Source organism: Lactuca sativa, chromosome 8 (genome assembly GCF_002870075.4).
Source record: "Lactuca sativa cultivar Salinas chromosome 8, Lsat_Salinas_v11, whole genome shotgun sequence".
NCBI classification, from domain to species: domain Eukaryota; kingdom Viridiplantae; phylum Streptophyta; class Magnoliopsida; order Asterales; family Asteraceae; genus Lactuca; species Lactuca sativa.
The window spans coordinates 125,561,396-125,578,930 of record NC_056630.2 but is presented as its reverse complement, the minus strand read 5'-3'; the positions used below and the strand labels follow the sequence as shown (position 1 = coordinate 125,578,930).

Sequence of the window (17,535 nt, the reverse complement as noted above, 5' to 3'; positions counted from 1 at the left end):
TGATATATATATATATATATATATATATATATATATATATATATATATATATATATATATATATATATATATATATATATTAAAAACAACTGCATACACCAATTTATAATAAATGACGCTCCGACTAACGAAATTTGAAATTATTAGCTAAGTTATAGCTGCCAAACGCAAAGGTGTTTCAAAGTTTTTTCTCATCTTGTTATATATAAGGGATTGTCTCTCACATATTTCATATAATTGGTCGATATTTGAGTAACTATAGGTTGTAAATATATGCGTTTTGAAAAAAATTATATTTGTTTCAAAGATATCTATTTTGCTTTAACTAAGACATCTTTTTTCCAACATAAGGTATGCCCTTTAATTATTTTAGGTAGTTCTAATATTTTTTTGTATATAATATATAATAAATCTTAAAAAATTAGGTGGGTCAAAGGACCCACCTATGATAGTATGCGATGATTTTTTTTTTCGGTGAGAACTCGTAAGTACACCGTAAAAAATTGAAAAAATAAATAAATAAAATATACAAATCATAAAATTGAGCATAATATTATATTAGAGAAAAAAAAAACTGAAAAAAATGATCATTAAAATTGAATGTCATTTTTATGATTCATGATTCAATTTTAATGATCCAAAAAATTCCATTTTTTTTCTCTCCGATATAATATTATGCTCGATTTTATTATTTTTATTTTTTTCAAGTTTTTAAGGTGTCCTTACGAGTCCTCACCGGAACCGGACCCTATATATATATATATATATATATATATATATATATATATATATATATATATATATATATATATATATATATATATATATATATATAGTTAGGTTATTGTGTTTTTTATAAGTATTGTGTGCATGTATAGTTGATTGTGGACCACTCATTTTAATTATTTTAAGTAAGTGATTAATAAATATTATTAAATTATAGATAATACAAAAATACCATCTAAATTCATTATAAGTGTATTTTAGTCAATTAAGACAATTTTAAAAAATGAAAATTCAAGATTTAGGGGATAATTAATGCTCTTGATTTAAAAAATCTGATTTTTTTCTAATTAATTCAATTTCAAACGTAATTTGTAAGCATAAACCGATTTTATTTTATCGGAATATTATTTTGTTATAATGATGTTCCGTGATTCTATCAGAATAGTATTCTATTAGAATATTATTAAAGAATCATTTTTTTGAACCCCCACTTGAATAATAATAATATTCTTATATCTATTCATAGACATCCGAACTTAAATACAAATTAATACATATTCTTACAAACTAAGAGTCTTATACATTTTAATTTAGTCACACATATTTTAACAGAATGTAATAAAAAAAATGAATAAAACTCTTTAAAAACTGCATTCTTAACTATATAATTATCGAATAGACGCACTTGATCTTCTTCATTGGTTCGAATAATCGACTTGATTCCAACTATTCTTACAAAAATGTGATGTATTATCGTAAGAACGTAATTCTTCGTAAATATACTTGTTTTTGAACTTCATTCCAAGTATTTCTCTTGTATGATCAATATTTGATTCCTTCTTGAAGGTATTTTGAAAGAATAAAATGCGTTACTCGTTATTATTACCAGATAAAGAAATATATTTGTTGTTAACAAACACTCTTAAAGACATTCTGACATAATGGATTTATATAAATAAATTTTGATAGATTACACATAAATCCATTCACACCTCATACTCAACTTTCACATCATAATACACTAATTTCTTCTAAAAAACAACATCGGTTGGGTTTTTTAATACATTGCAAGAGAGGAAAAGTGAAAAACAAACACTAATGGTGTCCTGCTAAGACTTACAAGTTTAATAATGCTTATATTCTTCAAAATTTTGATATATATTCTGGTAGAATACATAGAATATGACAGAATACTTAGAAACTATGTTTTTTAAATATGGAATTAGTCAATTACCGCATACACAACTGGTCAAATCATTCACAAGCATGCTATTTTAAAATTACTGGAAACTATGTTTTAAATATGGAATTAGTCAATTACCGAGAATTTGGCTTGAAACATCTCTTATGTATTTTATCGAACACCTTCTGTACATAATCCAATTGTCCTAACTTTATCTTTAAATACAATGTCAAACACCTTCAACAAGCTGTATTAAACACCAGACACCTTCACAACACCAGAAATTGCACCAAAAGCAAGAGAAAGATTCATGAAATCATGGGAAAAGGATAAAAAAACACAATTCCAGTAAAAAGAACAATTAGGAAAAAACTTACCTGATACTACTACCGTCATGACTAAAAGTAACAATGAAGAAAACAAAATTTTGTTGTGCTTCGTGTATGATTCTACAACAAACAAACAAAAAAATGGTTTTAGGATCCCCTTTAGACGCACAAAGAATGAGAAAAGAACTACACAATATGTCACAACTAGCAAATTAGGGTTAAGATGTTGATCATTGGACAAGACAATTTCCTCTATGTAACCTTTCAACATTATATTTAGTGAAATTCAAACTACAATGCTATTTAAGTTCCTACGTTCACACATTATGATTCAAGCCGAAACAACCTCATGCAAGTCCAAAACTCGATCCAATAAGCCAAGTCCGCTTAATTTTGGTCCTAAGCCCATGAATTCTCGGCCCAAATCCATTATTGGACCAAGAGTTCTTTATTGGGCTCTATTGGGTCGATAACTTCTCCAACTGGTCTTGTTGGGCTGAAAACCCATATTTGGGCCTTAATGGGCCGAAAACTTCTATTCGACTCTATATTGGGCCAAAAACTTTTTATTGAGCCTTAATGAGCCGAAAACCACTATTGGGCCGAGAGCGCTTCAATGGGCCTTGTTACGCCGCAAACATTTATTAGGCCCTCCTATTGGACCGAAAACTCTTTTGGGCCAAGCCAAAAATCAGAACCATCCTTCTTAGGCCATCTTTTTGGGCTGAAAACCCCTTTGCTCGGTTATGGCCTTAAGCAAAAAAAAAAAAAAAAAAAAAAAAAAGGAAAATGGGTGGATAATAAGGGTGTCACCTCCTTATTACCCCCCCCCCCCCCCCCCAATATATACATGCTTAATCTTGCATGTATCAAGGTAACTATCCTATCATCTCTCCATAAGTCAACACACTCCTTCCTCCCTCCCTTTCTTAACTTCAGGCCGAACACATACACACACTCCACAAATCTCATTTTCTTCACTTAACCCACTAGAACATCCTCTTCCTTCTCTCAAAAATTTTGTGTGGGTGCAAGCCATTTGTGGGGTTTCTTCAACCAATTTCAAGAACTTGGTAAGTCCATGTTAAACTCAAAGTGTTTTGTTTCATGTTTATGCCAAGATCATTCCACTTACACTCTCATTTTCGTGTATATGACCCCTAGAGCACCCCCATTTCGAGAATCTCACCAAGAACACAAGCTAGGATCGAAATCTCTTCTTGTTCTTCTTCTTCTTCTTCTACATCTCGAAAATTCCCAAGGTGAGCATCTCACCCGAACTTCAGAAATTCATAACTTTTGCATAGGAAATCCGTTTTCGACGTTCTTTATATGGACGCGAAGGTGAGATTATGCTCTACAACTCTCGTTTAGACTCCGTTGGCTAATTTTGAATTTAATCTCAATATACTATTAATATATTATTTTTAGTAGGCCGGGACAGGAAAACTCCGTTCGAAATTCATAACTCCTTCATCTGAACTCCGTTTTCGTATGTCTTTTATCGTTTGACTACTATTGATGAGATCTTCAATTCTCATTTAGAAAGTTTTGGCTAAATATCACTCAACCTCAATCTCGAGTTTCGGGTTGCATACTGCTTATGCTGAAACTTCGAAAAATCATAACTTCCTCATACGAAGTCAGGTTTAGACGTTCTTTTTATGCACGCTCTCGGTTTAATGTATTATACGAATTTCATTTAGCTCGCTAAGGCCAAATATCGCTCTAACGTAAATTCACTATTTACGTCGCGCTGTGTCGTGCTGGTTCTGTCGCGAAACTTCGACAGGTCATAACTTCTTCGTTATAACTCGGATTTCGGCGTCCTTTATATGTACGAAATCCTTGTAACATATACTACAACTTAGTTAATATTAATCCTTCTAAATAATCTTCCATAAAAAGTCATTCTTGATGTTTATCGTCTCTAAATTGACTAGTCCGGATCTACGGGAGTAACAATCAAACTCATAAAGTTCCAAGTTTGGGACATAAGATACTAAAAATGGACTCAAAACAAGAACTAGCACAACAATGAGCAAGTTTCGAACTTGATACCTCTGGAAGATGCACCAACAAGTGTATAACTCATATCTAAAAGCTAGATGCTTAAGCTATTATCTTTCAAGGCTCCTTATTCTTTAATGTACAAACATAAAAAGTCATCACCCCACTAGATCCAGATGAGAAAGCCACCAAGATTCAAACTTTATGCTTTCTGGAGCTAGATCAATATGATTAGGGCTTGGATCCAAAAGCTCCAAGCCAAGTAATGCTCCCTCAAGGAACTCCTTCTTCCACAATAAGCACCAAAACTTCACTAAATCACCAAAAAGCTCAAGAATCACTCAAATGGAGGCTTAAGGTCGATTTCCAGGGTTTCAAGAGATGAAAGCCGAAGATATTAGGGTTAGTTTATGAGATAAGGAGTTTTAATAAGGTCCAAGACCCTAAAATAAGGTTCAGGTATGATTGGCGTACGCCCAACTTACTCCGAAGAACATTCGCGACCATCCTGGTCAGTACGCCTAGCGTACTGCCTTCTTCACTAGTACGCCCAACATACTCTTTGTGTACGCCTTGCGTACTCGGCTATGCCTTAAACCACAAAACTTCCGAAGGCCACAACTTCTTCGTTATAAATCGTTTCTGACGATCCTTATATCCACGAAAAGGTAACGAGAAGCCATAAAATTCTATCAACTTTATTCCTCCTGAAGGCCACTCAAACTCATATTTAAAATTCATGAAAAGCCTGAACAAATGCCTTTAACAATACATTTGGGCTCTAAAGCACAAACCGAACACTTTTATCACACAACCTAGCTTACCCACATCCCAAAAGGGCCTAAACCTTTCTCCCTCAAACCCTAAAAACCTTCTCATACTCGGATCAAGGCCCACGGGCCTTAAATCACAAAATAATTCGAAACAAGATGTTACATTTTGGTGTTGGTGTACGACGACAATTACAATAATGAGAACAAAGACGTTTTGGAAAGTGGCTGATGGTGATGATTGATCAGAAATAGATCAAGAACAATTGATTGTTCTGCGAGGAAGAAAGATCAATTTCCTTTGAGTCGTGATTCGATGTCTAGGGTTTTAATACGTAAACAACTGGTCCCACAATAAGGGATATCAATGGATAAATTTGGATATTAATTAATACATATATGTAATATTACTAATATGCCCTTATTAATTTAATTAATGATTAAATTATTGTTAAATTCTCTTTAATACATGCATACAAGATCTGACGTGACATGGTGTTAGGAGTGTTACCACTCCTCTTATCCTAAGGAGTGTAAAAAACGTACTTTTCCTCACGTGATTTACTCAGGATGGACCAAAAGTGTAGAGTGAGTAAGGTGTTGTTTGTTTTTTTTGTAAATAACCTCTTCAGACCTCTTATTATTGCGCGGTGCAGTTGTAACGCCTGCATATTCGGGCTAGTCAATTTATAGACAATAAGCGTAAAAAAATGAATTTTTAATAGAATATTATTTAGACTAAATAATATTAACCAAGTTATAGTATATGTCACAAGGGTTCCTTACAAATAACAAACGCTGAAATCCGAGTTATAACGAATAAGTTATGACCTGTCGAAGTTTTACGGCAAAACCTGTATGGTACTGGGAATCGTAAAAAGTGATTTTTTGATAAACTACTTTTTAGCCTTAGGAATCTAAACAAAATTCGTAGTATATGTTAAACCGAGAATGTACATAAAAAGAATGTCAAAATCTGACTTCATATGAGGAAGTTATGATTTTTCTATGATTTAGCATAGCAATGCATAACCTGAATTTCGAATTTTAGATCGAACGATTTTTAGCTGATACAATTTAAACGAGAATCAAATATCTCGTTAATAGGATCTCAACGATAAAAAGACAGACGAAAACGGACGTCGGATGACAAAGTTATGAATTTTCAACGGACTTTACTTGTCCAGGTCTGTTAAAAATAATTTTAATTAACTGATGGAGTCTAAATGAAAGTTGTAGAGTATGGTTCCGCCTACGCGCGGATATAAAGAACGTAAAAAACGAAGCTCGTATGCAAAAGTTACATATTTTAGAAGATAATTAGTTTTTAGAGTAACCAGCGAGTGACACGTGGGCGCAATCACCTTCTTCCCCATGGCTTTGCATGAGATCGTGACACATGGCAAATTACGCCCAACGTAATTTTGAGTACGCTTAGCGTAACCCTTAAAAACCCATTACGCTCAGCGTAATTCTTGAGTACGCTCAGCGTACTCAACGCTGACAACCTATAAATAGAGGCGTTTTTCCTCATTTTTCTTCACACCTTTTCTCAGCTTCTCTCCCAAGTACCCCCAAAGCCTCAAGGCTTTTCTCTAGCTTTTCTTAGGAGTTAGTAGCGAGTCCCAGAGGGCCAAAAGACCCCGGGAAGAAGAGTTTTCGGCTCAAAAGTTCTGCCCGTGCAGAGTCCGGTTTCTTCGCTAAACTCCAATATAAGTGAGTTATGCCCACTCTACTTTAATATCACTATGATGAACCTATAAATAAGATTTATCAATGATTCAAAGTCATTATACTGATTGATCTACTTACGGGGATGATGTCTAGGCTGTGATTTAGTGAGGTGTTTAAAGTGAGATTTCCAAACAATATACTTCGTATACCAAACGGGACCTACCTCCGATATGATCCTACCTAGTTGTTCCTCACTTCATAGATCATGAAAGTAGACTTCGAGTTAATGATGAATCTAGACTAATAATTAGTCGCAATAAAGATTAGACTAAAACTTAGCGATAATAATGCTAGGTTTTATCGAAGGAAAATATAATCGTTAGAAGCGAAGCGTTGCCTGAGCTTGGAATCATCACTTTGACAAATAAGTGCATAGTTACTTTCATATTACACATATATATGAAGTATTTTATATAAATTACGTGCTATGTGTTATCTGTATACTTGCTATCTATGCTGGATGAACGATTTTATACATGTTTTAAATGATTTAAACTGTATATGTATTTTATATCTACAAAATATGTTGGGCAAAACATGGGTAGATGAATGATGAGGAATGAAAGTTGATATAAAGGAGCATTGACAGTATAAACATAGTGCCATATAGGTGAACATTGGCAACAATGGACCTAGTACCCTATAGATAAGCATTGGCAGTTGCGTCATAACCTGTAAATGTTTTTGATATACGATATACTCTAAACATCCTAGCATCTGCGCTTTAAGGATAGCATCGGTAGCTGCGCCTAATAGAGAACATCATAATTCATAGCCATGACAGCTGCGCCTAATAGATAATGTCACAATTCTGGCAGCTGTGCCTAAATGATAATATTGACAGCTGTGCTTAATAGATAATACTGACAACTATGTCATTGGCAACGATGGACGCTGTGCCTACTCCTTAGGAAAATCCTTTGGACTTAATGGGTGAATGATAAATGATTCTTATGGTAGATCCATAAGAAATAAAAAAGATAATGATGATGGGTAATTGGGTTGATTGTTTAATGATTAAACATAATTATATTATTGTGGGTTGAAAACCCTATGTACTCACTAAGTTTCCCAACCTGACCCACTCGAGTTTATTTGTATCACATATGTTGATATGAAGTTACATTACACTGAGAGATTAAGGAAATGTAGATCATTAATATAAATGAATGTAAAGTATGTTTATGCTTATGTTTCTGTACTGATGATGACATCCCAATGTTTTAAAATGAATAAAATACATTTCTTCGGAAATGCTTTGATAATATATTTATCATGTTTTCTGGGAACAAATTTCGCAACATTTTTTTTAAAGGATACTCTGATTTCCAAAATAAAGCATAAACAAATCGGTCTTTTCTGGCCGTGAAAATGGGGATGTCACAGCAGTACATGCACTACACTTTTCATATCGCAACTGTGTGTTTTTTAGAAGCATTCAAAGTAAAAAACCTCTGTACGTGTTCTGTTTGGCGTAACAGTTATATTGTCTCTTCCAATTTTTTTTCCATGTTGTTGTTATCTTATTTCACATTTTTTTTTTCGTTTTTTTTGTTTATTTTTTTGTTGATTTATTTTTTCGTTTTTTATATTGAATAATAATAATTTCTTGATGATTTTTTTTTTGCTAATATATATATATATATATATATATATATATATATATATATATATATATTGTTGAATTCTCATTATTTTTTGATAAAATATCATAAATTCTTACCAAAATGTCATACATTATTAACTTTTTGGTATTAAAAAACTATTTTCAGTTTATAAAATCAGTTTATTTTAATTTTTTAATATCTACAACAACATGCAAATGTAAAAAAAAAAACAAATACGCTTCTTATTTGAATCAGTTTATTTTAATAAAGTCTTTAGCCGTTTGGTCTCACCTCTTCTACTGTAGAGAATTACAGAGATGGTCCACAGATTTCAAAAATTTTTGTTTCTGAAAAACAAAAAGCACATAATCGATCCAAAAAGAATATATGTGAAAAGTTTTTAAATCAGACCCTTCTTGAAGATAAAAAAAAAGTTAAAGGACTGAATTCCAGATTTTGGAAAACCGTATGTAGCATTTGTGAAGTTTTGTCTAATTTAAAAGGTTGCTTTAAGCAACTTCACCTTTCTCTTCTTCTTCTTCCTCTTACATTATTTCATTTCCCGCTCCTGCAAGCGTTTCAAAATCTCCCCTTTCAAATACAGCACACAGAAATATCTCATTTCTCTCTTCACCAGATTCCCTCATGTCTCCTCCGTTCGTGTTTCCCCAAAACCTAATCGTCCTTGAAGAAGACTCCGGAGACGACGCCGGTCATCTATCCGTCCAAAACCTCACCTCTATTTCATCTCTCCGACCTTCAGATCTGGAAGAATTCGTCAAAGGTACCATCTTCGTTTACCTGCTTTACTTGAACCATTTCATTCTATTTCAATGAAGTTGAATTGAATGCCCCCCCAAATTTTGAATTGCAGGCGTGTCGTTTGATTTGTCCGACAAAGAGCTGTTTTGTGTTGAAGAGCAAGAAATATTCGACCGGATTTACTCATTGATTAAGTGTTTTGGTGACCTAACTCCTGGTTGTAAGTTGAATATAGTCGAGAGTCTCCGGTCAAACTTCAGTGTTTTGCTTCCGAACATCGATTCTCTTTTTAGGGTTCCAGCATCACCGACTAACGACGGTCGCGATTCTGATGATGGTGGTAGAGTACTCGGTCGAGTTAATTCTCATCGGAATGCATTCAAGATTTATACATTCTTTCTTATCCATGTTGTCCTAGCCCAGGAATCAAACAGTGCTTCCAGCAACACTACCAAAGTATTTCTATCTATATCTTTTACTAATAGCTGATTGTGTTATCGGTGCTTATTGTTTCCTAACGTTAGGATCAATATGTACTTTTTTTTTTCTTCCTAAAAAGATCAACATGTATTTGCATACAACTGTGATTCGGTTCACGTTAGGTTTAGTAGTGCCCATTGTCTTTAGACGCTTAGATTTGTGTTTGCTTTTTCATCAAGAAGCTGAGATGTATGTTCCGTTAAGAGGATTAACATCCTTCTATTTTAGGTGCTGCCAAGTAACAGAAAGAAACATCTTTCTAGCTCTTGGAATTGGGAGGCCCAAAGGGGACGTATACTAAGTTTGATTGCAAATTCCCTGGAGATCAACCTCTCATCACTCTTTGGCTCATCAGACCCAGATGAAAATTATTTATCCTTTGTTGTGAGGTATGCCAGCTATCTAATTAGCTTGAATATATCCATCTATTTTATAAATTCAAAGATTATTCCAATTACATATGCCTGATTTCTGTGGTTGTAGAAATGCACTTTCTATGTTTGAGAACGCTACACTGTTGAAAGATTCTGATGCAAAGGAAGCTTTATGTCGCATGATTGGAACTTGTGCTACCAAATACCACTATTTGGCACAATCTTGTGCTTCAATCCTACACATCCTTCATAAACATGACTTTGTTGTTCTACATTTAGCTGATGCTGTTGCTTGGGCAGAGAAAAAGTACTCTGATGGAAGCCTGTCAATCTCTCTCATTAGAGAAATAGGAAGAACTAACCCAAAAGATTATGTGAAAGACACTGTTGGAGCTGAAAATATTGGGCGATTTCTTGTAGAGCTTGCTGATCGTATCCCAAAGTTAATCTCAACCAACATTGGTTTATTGGTTCCTCATTTTGGTGGAGAGTCATACAAGATTAGGAATGCTCTTGTTGCAGTAATGGGAAAGCTGGTGGCTAAAGCTTTTAATGATATTGAAGGTGAAGTAAGTTCAAAGTCTATTCGCCTTCGAACCAAACAAGCAATGTTGGAAATCCTTCTAGAACGTGCTAGGGATGTTTCAGCTTATACTAGAAGTAAAGTACTACAGGTTTGGGTTGAATTATGTGAAGAACATTCTGTATCTATTGGTTTATGGAATGAAGTTGCTGTAGTAGCTGCTGGGAGGTTAGAGGATAAGAGTGCCATAGTTAGAAAATCTGCACTGAATTTACTCATTATGATGCTGCAACATAACCCTTTTGGGCCACAACTTCGTGTAGCTTCATTTGAAGCAACATTAAAGCAGTACAGGAAGAAGTTGAATGAATTAGAACCAAATGTGTCATCAGAAAGTGTTTTGGATGGAATACCATTGAATAGTGATTCTGGAAGTGATGATGGTGAAATAGTTGATGACAATGATAACGTCAAGAAGCAGGATAGTTTGACTGACAGCTGTATGGTTCAAGAGGAAGAGCAAAGCACTCAAATGGATAGTTCAGTACCAGATGTTGGGAATTTGGAGCAAACCAGGACTTTGATTGCATCACTTGAAGCAGGCTTGAGATTTTCCAAATGTATATCTGCCACTATGCCGATTCTTGTTCAGTTAATGGCTTCTTCATCAGCATCTGATGTTGAAAACACAATCTTATTGCTTATGAGATGTAAACAGTTCCAGATTGATGAGTCAGAAGCTTGTCTTAGAAAGATGTTGCCACTGGTAAGCATTAATGCTTTTGAGCCTTTCCTTTGTAGGTATTTTTCTTCTCATTTTGGTTTTCATGTCTGAAGGTATTTTCCCAAGACAAATCAATTTATGAAGCTGTGGAGAATGCATTTATTACAATCTACATAACAAAGAACCCAACCGAAACTGCTAAAAATCTTATAACACTTGCCATTGATTCAAATGTTGGAGATCTTGCAGCATTGGAGTTCATTATTGGTGCATTGGTCTCTAAAGGGGACATCTCTGCTAGCATGGTATGGTCTTAAATCTTAAATCACTAATCTTACTCGTATAAAGTTATGAACCATAAGACAGAGTTCTTGTTTGGTGACAGGTGGCAGCATTGTGGGATTACTTCTGTTTCAATGTGAGTGGAACAAGTGCAGAACGCAGCCGTGGGGCCCTATCTGTGTTATGTATGGCTGCAAAATCATCACCTGAAGTTCTAAGTTCTCATCTACAAGACATTATAGATATTGGTTTTGGTAGGTGGGCAAAGGTAGAACCTTTGCTTGCAAGAACAGCTTGTATTGCACTTCAAAGGTTGACCCTTGATGACCAAAAAAATCTGTTGACTAATCATGGAAGCAGGGTGTTTGGTGTTTTGGATAGTTTAGTTACTGGATCTTGGCTTCCAGAACACATTTGGTATGCTGCTGCAGATAGAGCAATCAGTACAATCTATGCTATCCATCCTTCCCCAGAAACCCTAGCAGCTGATTTGGTGTTGAAGTCTTATCATTCTGTTGTTGGAGTTGATGAGTTGCAAAATGACACGGATGCCCTTACTGTAGTTCAGGCTTCGAAACTAAGTAGGTTTCTGTATGTTACAAGCCATGTTGCCATGAACCAGTTGGTTTATATTGAGTCTTGTGTTAGAAAGATCCAAAAAGAGAAAGCAAAGAAAGATAAACTGATGGCAGAAGGTCAACATGTCGACAAACCTGAACAAAAGGTGAAACCTCGTCTTTTTAGCTACTTTGTTTCCTTTCATCTTTTTTTACTTTTTTAAAATTTTTTTTTTATAGGAGGATGGTATAAATGCGGAATTAGGTGTTGCTGCTTCTGAGGATGCTTTGCTTGACATACTTTCTGAAAGGGCAGAAAAGGAAATTGTTTATGGAGCTTCTAATGAAAAGAACTTGATTGGACACTGTGCACCGTTTTTGTCAAAACTTTGTAGAAACTTTGGTTTGTTGCAGAAGGTGATTAATTTGAACATTTGCTATTTTGATTTGGTTTATAAGTTTTATTTTATATAGCTGCTAACATGGTTTACATTCTGTATCTCAGTATCCTGAATTGCAGGCATCCGGGATGCTTGCCTTAAGCAGATTGATGATTATAGACGCCAACTTTTGGTAGGACCTCTTTCTTTTTACCCTCTTCATATTTCATATTCTGTCTTTCTTTTTTAATTTTCTAAAAAAATATAAAAATGTGTGTGATCTACTTGGCAGCGAGGCAAATCTCCAGCTTCTATTCACTGTGGTTGAGAATGCTCCATCAGAAACTGTTCGCTCCAACTGTACAATTTCTCTTGGTGACCTGGCAGTTCGGTTTCCAAATCTTCTAGAACCATGGACTGAAAACATGTACTCCAGGCTTCATGATCCTTCAGTTTCTGTCAGGACAAATGCTGTTTTAGTTCTCTCTCATCTCATCCTCAATGACATGATGAAGGTTCTACATCTTTCTAATTACCTAACTCATTACAACAGTTTTTAAAATCATTTTGAATATGGTTGTTTTTATTGGTTAGGTTAAAGGCCATATAAATGAGATGGCAATGCGACTAGAAGATGAAAATGAAAGGATTTCTAATCTTGCAAAACTTTTCTTTAATGAGCTCTCAAAGAAAGGTAAATCTTAACCCTTATGAATAGTTGCATTTTTGAAGTGTCATTATTAATTACTCATTTTACCTTTTTCAGGGAATAATCCGATATATAATTTATTACCGGATATTCTCGGAAAGCTATCAAACCAGGATTTGAAAAGAGAATCTTTCTTCAACATCATGCAGTTTTTGATTGGGTCAATCAAGAAGGTAGAGAAGCAGATTGGTTTTTATGGAAGTGATGAGTTATACAATAAAGTCAAAGTTTTGAGTTTTTGTAAATTTTCAGGACAAGCAAATGGAAGCTCTTGTTGAAAAGCTATGCCATAGATTTAGCGGTGTGACAGGTAAAATCTTTCAACAGTTGTTTTTTTTTAATTAACATTTTCTTTTATGATTTAATCTAATTTGTTTTTTTTTTTTAATTGCAGATGCTAAGCAATGGGAAAACATATCATACTGTCTTGCACAGCTATCATTTACTGACAAGGGTATCAAGAAACTGATAGATTTATTCAAAGTTTATGAGCATGTTCTATCCAATGAAACCGTGATGGACCATTTTAGAACCATCATAAATAAGGTACTTTTGAATTCCACTATTTATATGTTCAAAGACTTTCTTCTAAACAAGAAGTAACTGCATTTTATTATTTTATAGGGAAAGAAATTTGCCAAACAAGAACTCAAGTCATGCATTGAGGAGTTTGAGGGAAAAATCAGCAAGTTTCACGAGGATAAAAAGGAGCAAGAAATCACAGCAAGAAATGCAGCTGCTCATCAACAGAAAGCTGATGCCATCAAGAACATCATTGTTGATACGAATCTCGAAAAGGAAAATGAAAATGAAAAAGAAAAATCTGAAGCTGATGAAGGTTTGTTTGTGTGATTGATTAGTTAAAAGTTTTGTACAATTATTTGATTTGTTATTGTTAAAATGATAACAAAACAGATGGTGAGGTTATGGATCCTCCAATGGATGAGAATGAGAATGAGAATGAGAATGAAAATGTTGGTGTTAATAAAGAGGAACATGGTCCAGCTCCAAAAAGTGTGGAGTTTGAAGAAACTTCACATGATGCTTCTAGTCAAGTGATTCAGTCAGAATCATCATTTGATGATGAGGTCCAATCACCACAAGTTATTCCAAAAGGTAATAATATGAATTTTAATGATTTTTTTTTTTTTTTTGTTATGAAATAAAATATAAATACAAAGAATGTATTCATGGTGCAGGAACAACAAAGACTAGAGCCAAGAAAAGCAACGGTGTATCTGAAAAGAAGGTGGCTGATTCTCATGTCCCAAGTGTGAGTGTGAGAGTTACAAGGTCTAGAAGAAGGTGAGCATTCCAGATGTCTTTTATTAAATTACCAACATACCCCCCATTATTTGACTTGTTTATTGCTTTGCAGGTAGTTAGTTGATGAATGAGGCTTTCTCAGCCTCCTATTGCATTGGTTGTGTTTCTTGTAATGTATGCATTTTGGGTGTTTTATGTCAACATACTCTGTTGTTGGGAACATTATAATCGCTTGTAATTTACTTCATTTTTATTCTAAAACTATTGTGGAACATCTCACCATAATATATACATCTAATTCATATTTATTATTGAGGTAACACCTTCATTTTTAACAATATAGCTAGTGTTTTTTTTATTCTAAAACAATTTCTTGCAAAAATAAAACAACATTATTGGTCCCATGCAAATGAGGTAATAAGGATGTACAATGGTTGGTATTAGGGCTGGCAATTCTCGACACGACACGCGACACGACCCGCGACACGACACGAAATAAATGGGTTTGGGTTGAGTTTTTCAACCCGTCAACCCGCTAACCTGCCAACCCGCCAACCCGTTTATTAAACGGGTCATATATGAGTTTCTCAAAAAATAAACGGGTTGACACGCCAACCCGTTTATATTCTTAATAAAAAAATTATTTTATTTTTAAATGTATTTATGTATCAAGTATTAATGTTTAATAAATATTATATAATATATATCATTTATTCATAGACCATTTGACTGTTTTGATATTCTGACTTGTGATGGATGGTCTAAGGTCATAAGTTGTAACCTATAAGGCTAAGTTTGTAACATGTTTCTATAAATGTTTTTAATTTTCATTTGGATGTTTAAGACTTAAATATCTAAAATTCGGACCCACGAACCCAAATCTGACTCACGAACCCGCCAACTTGTGAATTTGTATAAATAAATGGGTTGGTGGGTCATATACGGGTTTATGTTCCAAATCCGCCAACCCGTGACCTGTATATTTAAATGGGTTGTGTTTGGGTTGACATATTTTGACCCGCCAACCTGCCAACCCGCGACACGCCAACCCGAACACGACACGATTGTCAGGCCTAGTTGGTATCACTTCTCAAGGTAGGGTTGAGAGACTTTTCCCTAGAAGATGTCAGATAAGAAGGAAATAAAAAATAAATACAAATAAATAAGAAAAGTAAAATTTTCGAAATAATGTTCGCATTGAAGTTATCCATACATAATATATTTATGGAAAAGATGTCAATTTGTGATAATAAAGTTGAATATATTCGAATGAGGAGACAATAAAACGAAAATGAAAATCTACACATGAAGATGGCGAAAGGTCGTCAAGTAAAACTTGAAGAAATTTGCAAGTAATAAACAATAATTTAAAAACTGGTTCAAACAAGGCCAGTTGGATCGGTTTCCGTAGAAGAGAATGGTTTAACGACCGGTTTTATGTTAAATTATAGACCGGATTGAAACGAAAGGTTTTCATCAAAAACTGGGTTGAACCGGTGTGATAAAACTGATAAAAAACATTTAAACCGGTTTATTGGACTTTGATAGTTCGATTTCACTTAGGTCATTAAAAAAACAGTCTACTTCCAAAGAAAAATTGAATAACTTGATCGATCAAGTTATCCGAAGTATACATAACTCGAAGAACGATGATCACCACTACTAGATGCAGACTGACGGTTGAATCGATTGAATTGAGGGTCGAACCGGGAACTAGTCATCAGAACGGTTCAACTTAAAAATCAGTTTTTAAAACATCGATAGTGAAACCATATATAACAAGTAAGTTGAAAGTAAATATCAGTTAATTTCCAAAAATTAATATAATTTTTTTGCAATTACTTGGTACTTTTGATTATTTATTTGTAACAAGATACTAACATATTATGTTGTTTTTTTTAATAAAAGACATGCACATTTTATTAAACATGACTAATGTTTTACAACCTACTTAAATTATCTATGCTAGAAAATAAACTTATGATATGTGATACCTAGTATTTGGTATTCGTTCTTTAATAGCACAAATAAATAAATCTACTCTAATAAATGAAAATCTTTTTGCCACATGTCATACTCTTATTAATTTGGCCACATGTCATTTTGTGGTTATTTTCAATTAAATTTTTTCCACATGGCATTTTGTGTTTCTTTTTTTTTTTTTTTTTTTTTTTCATTTTATCAAATTCTACACAATATTTAAATGTAATAATTATAATAAATGTAATAATAAATGGATATCAATTTCATTAATTGACTTTCCTTTTAATTTTAAATTTATAAATTAAAACCTAATTAGTTTCCTTTGTTTATTTATCTAAATTATTTGCTTAAATTTTAAAAAAACATTAATTTTAATAATTAAATATTTTTCTAATTTTCTTATAAATTCAAACTTTTAAATATTTAGAACTTCATATATAATTTTTCTTTTAAATGAACCCATGTAACACATGAGTTTTACAGCTAGTATAAAATATAAAAAGAACAAAACATTTGATAGAAGATAAAAGTCATGTAAGTTAAAAATAGGTAAATAAAGAAAGCACTTTTAATTTCTAGATAAATCAAGAAAAAAGAAAGATATAATTTCAACCGACTTGAGATATTTGGAATTAAATTTTAGGTATTGTATGTTTGTCATATAAATATAAATTTTAGATCATTTTCTTAAAATTTTAATATTTACTGGAATTAGGGACAAAGGGTATTAGACACGACCTTGGGTTTTTAATCCATAGATGCCCCATCTCATCCTCGTCGGTCAACTTGGAGATTCCATGGTCAAGTTAGGTTCACGTATCGGGTTTCCCGGATGCATGTTCTGTTTTCCATCCTTAACAATCATGAACAATTGTTTTGAAAAATCTGTTAGTTTGCAATCTCTTTCAATAAAAAGATATCAATGTATACTAGACAACATTTCATCAACATGCTACCAATGAATGGTCAAAGACATGATGGAGAACCAATGCCGCTTCAATGTTCGTTTTACATTGTTTTTACATTGTATGTGACCTATTATCTATATCTATATCTTTATCATTATCAATCTTAAAAAAGGTCATTCAAAAGAATGTTTTTCAAGATAGACCATATCCTTGCACCATATTTATTTG

At 33.5% G+C, this 17,535-nt stretch overlaps 1 protein-coding gene across 1 annotated transcript; it reads left to right on the top strand.

The window, feature by feature from the left end:
* The first annotated feature begins 8,900 nt into the window (after positions 1-8,900).
* Positions 8,901-14,736, top strand: LOC111889256 (condensin-1 complex subunit CAP-D2). The gene is made up of 17 exons (XM_023885391.3): positions 8,901-9,143; positions 9,234-9,577; positions 9,830-9,990; positions 10,085-11,264; positions 11,336-11,527; positions 11,608-12,228; positions 12,302-12,478; positions 12,567-12,634; positions 12,734-12,956; positions 13,036-13,135; positions 13,208-13,323; positions 13,403-13,460; positions 13,545-13,696; positions 13,775-13,988; positions 14,066-14,266; positions 14,350-14,455; positions 14,529-14,736. The coding sequence occupies exons 1-17, from the start codon at positions 9,005-9,007 to the stop codon at positions 14,530-14,532; spliced, it is 4,056 nt and encodes a 1,351-aa protein (XP_023741159.1). The 5' UTR covers positions 8,901-9,004; the 3' UTR covers positions 14,533-14,736.
* Positions 14,737-17,535: the final 2,799 nt, after the last annotated feature.

What these genes read in the sequence shown, in the direction of transcription:
- LOC111889256 (XM_023885391.3), top strand. Translation starts at nt 9,005, where the DNA reads ATGTCTCCTCCGTTCGTGTTTCCCCAAAACCTAATCGTCCTTGAAGAA. An exon ending in TCTGGAAGAATTCGTCAAAG is followed by an intron (nt 9,144 to 9,233) that starts GTACCATCTTCG and finishes TTTGAATTGCAG; the next exon opens with GCGTGTCGTTTGATTTGTCC. An exon ending in ACTTTGGTTTGTTGCAGAAG is followed by an intron (nt 12,479 to 12,566) that starts GTGATTAATTTG and finishes TCTGTATCTCAG; the next exon opens with TATCCTGAATTGCAGGCATC.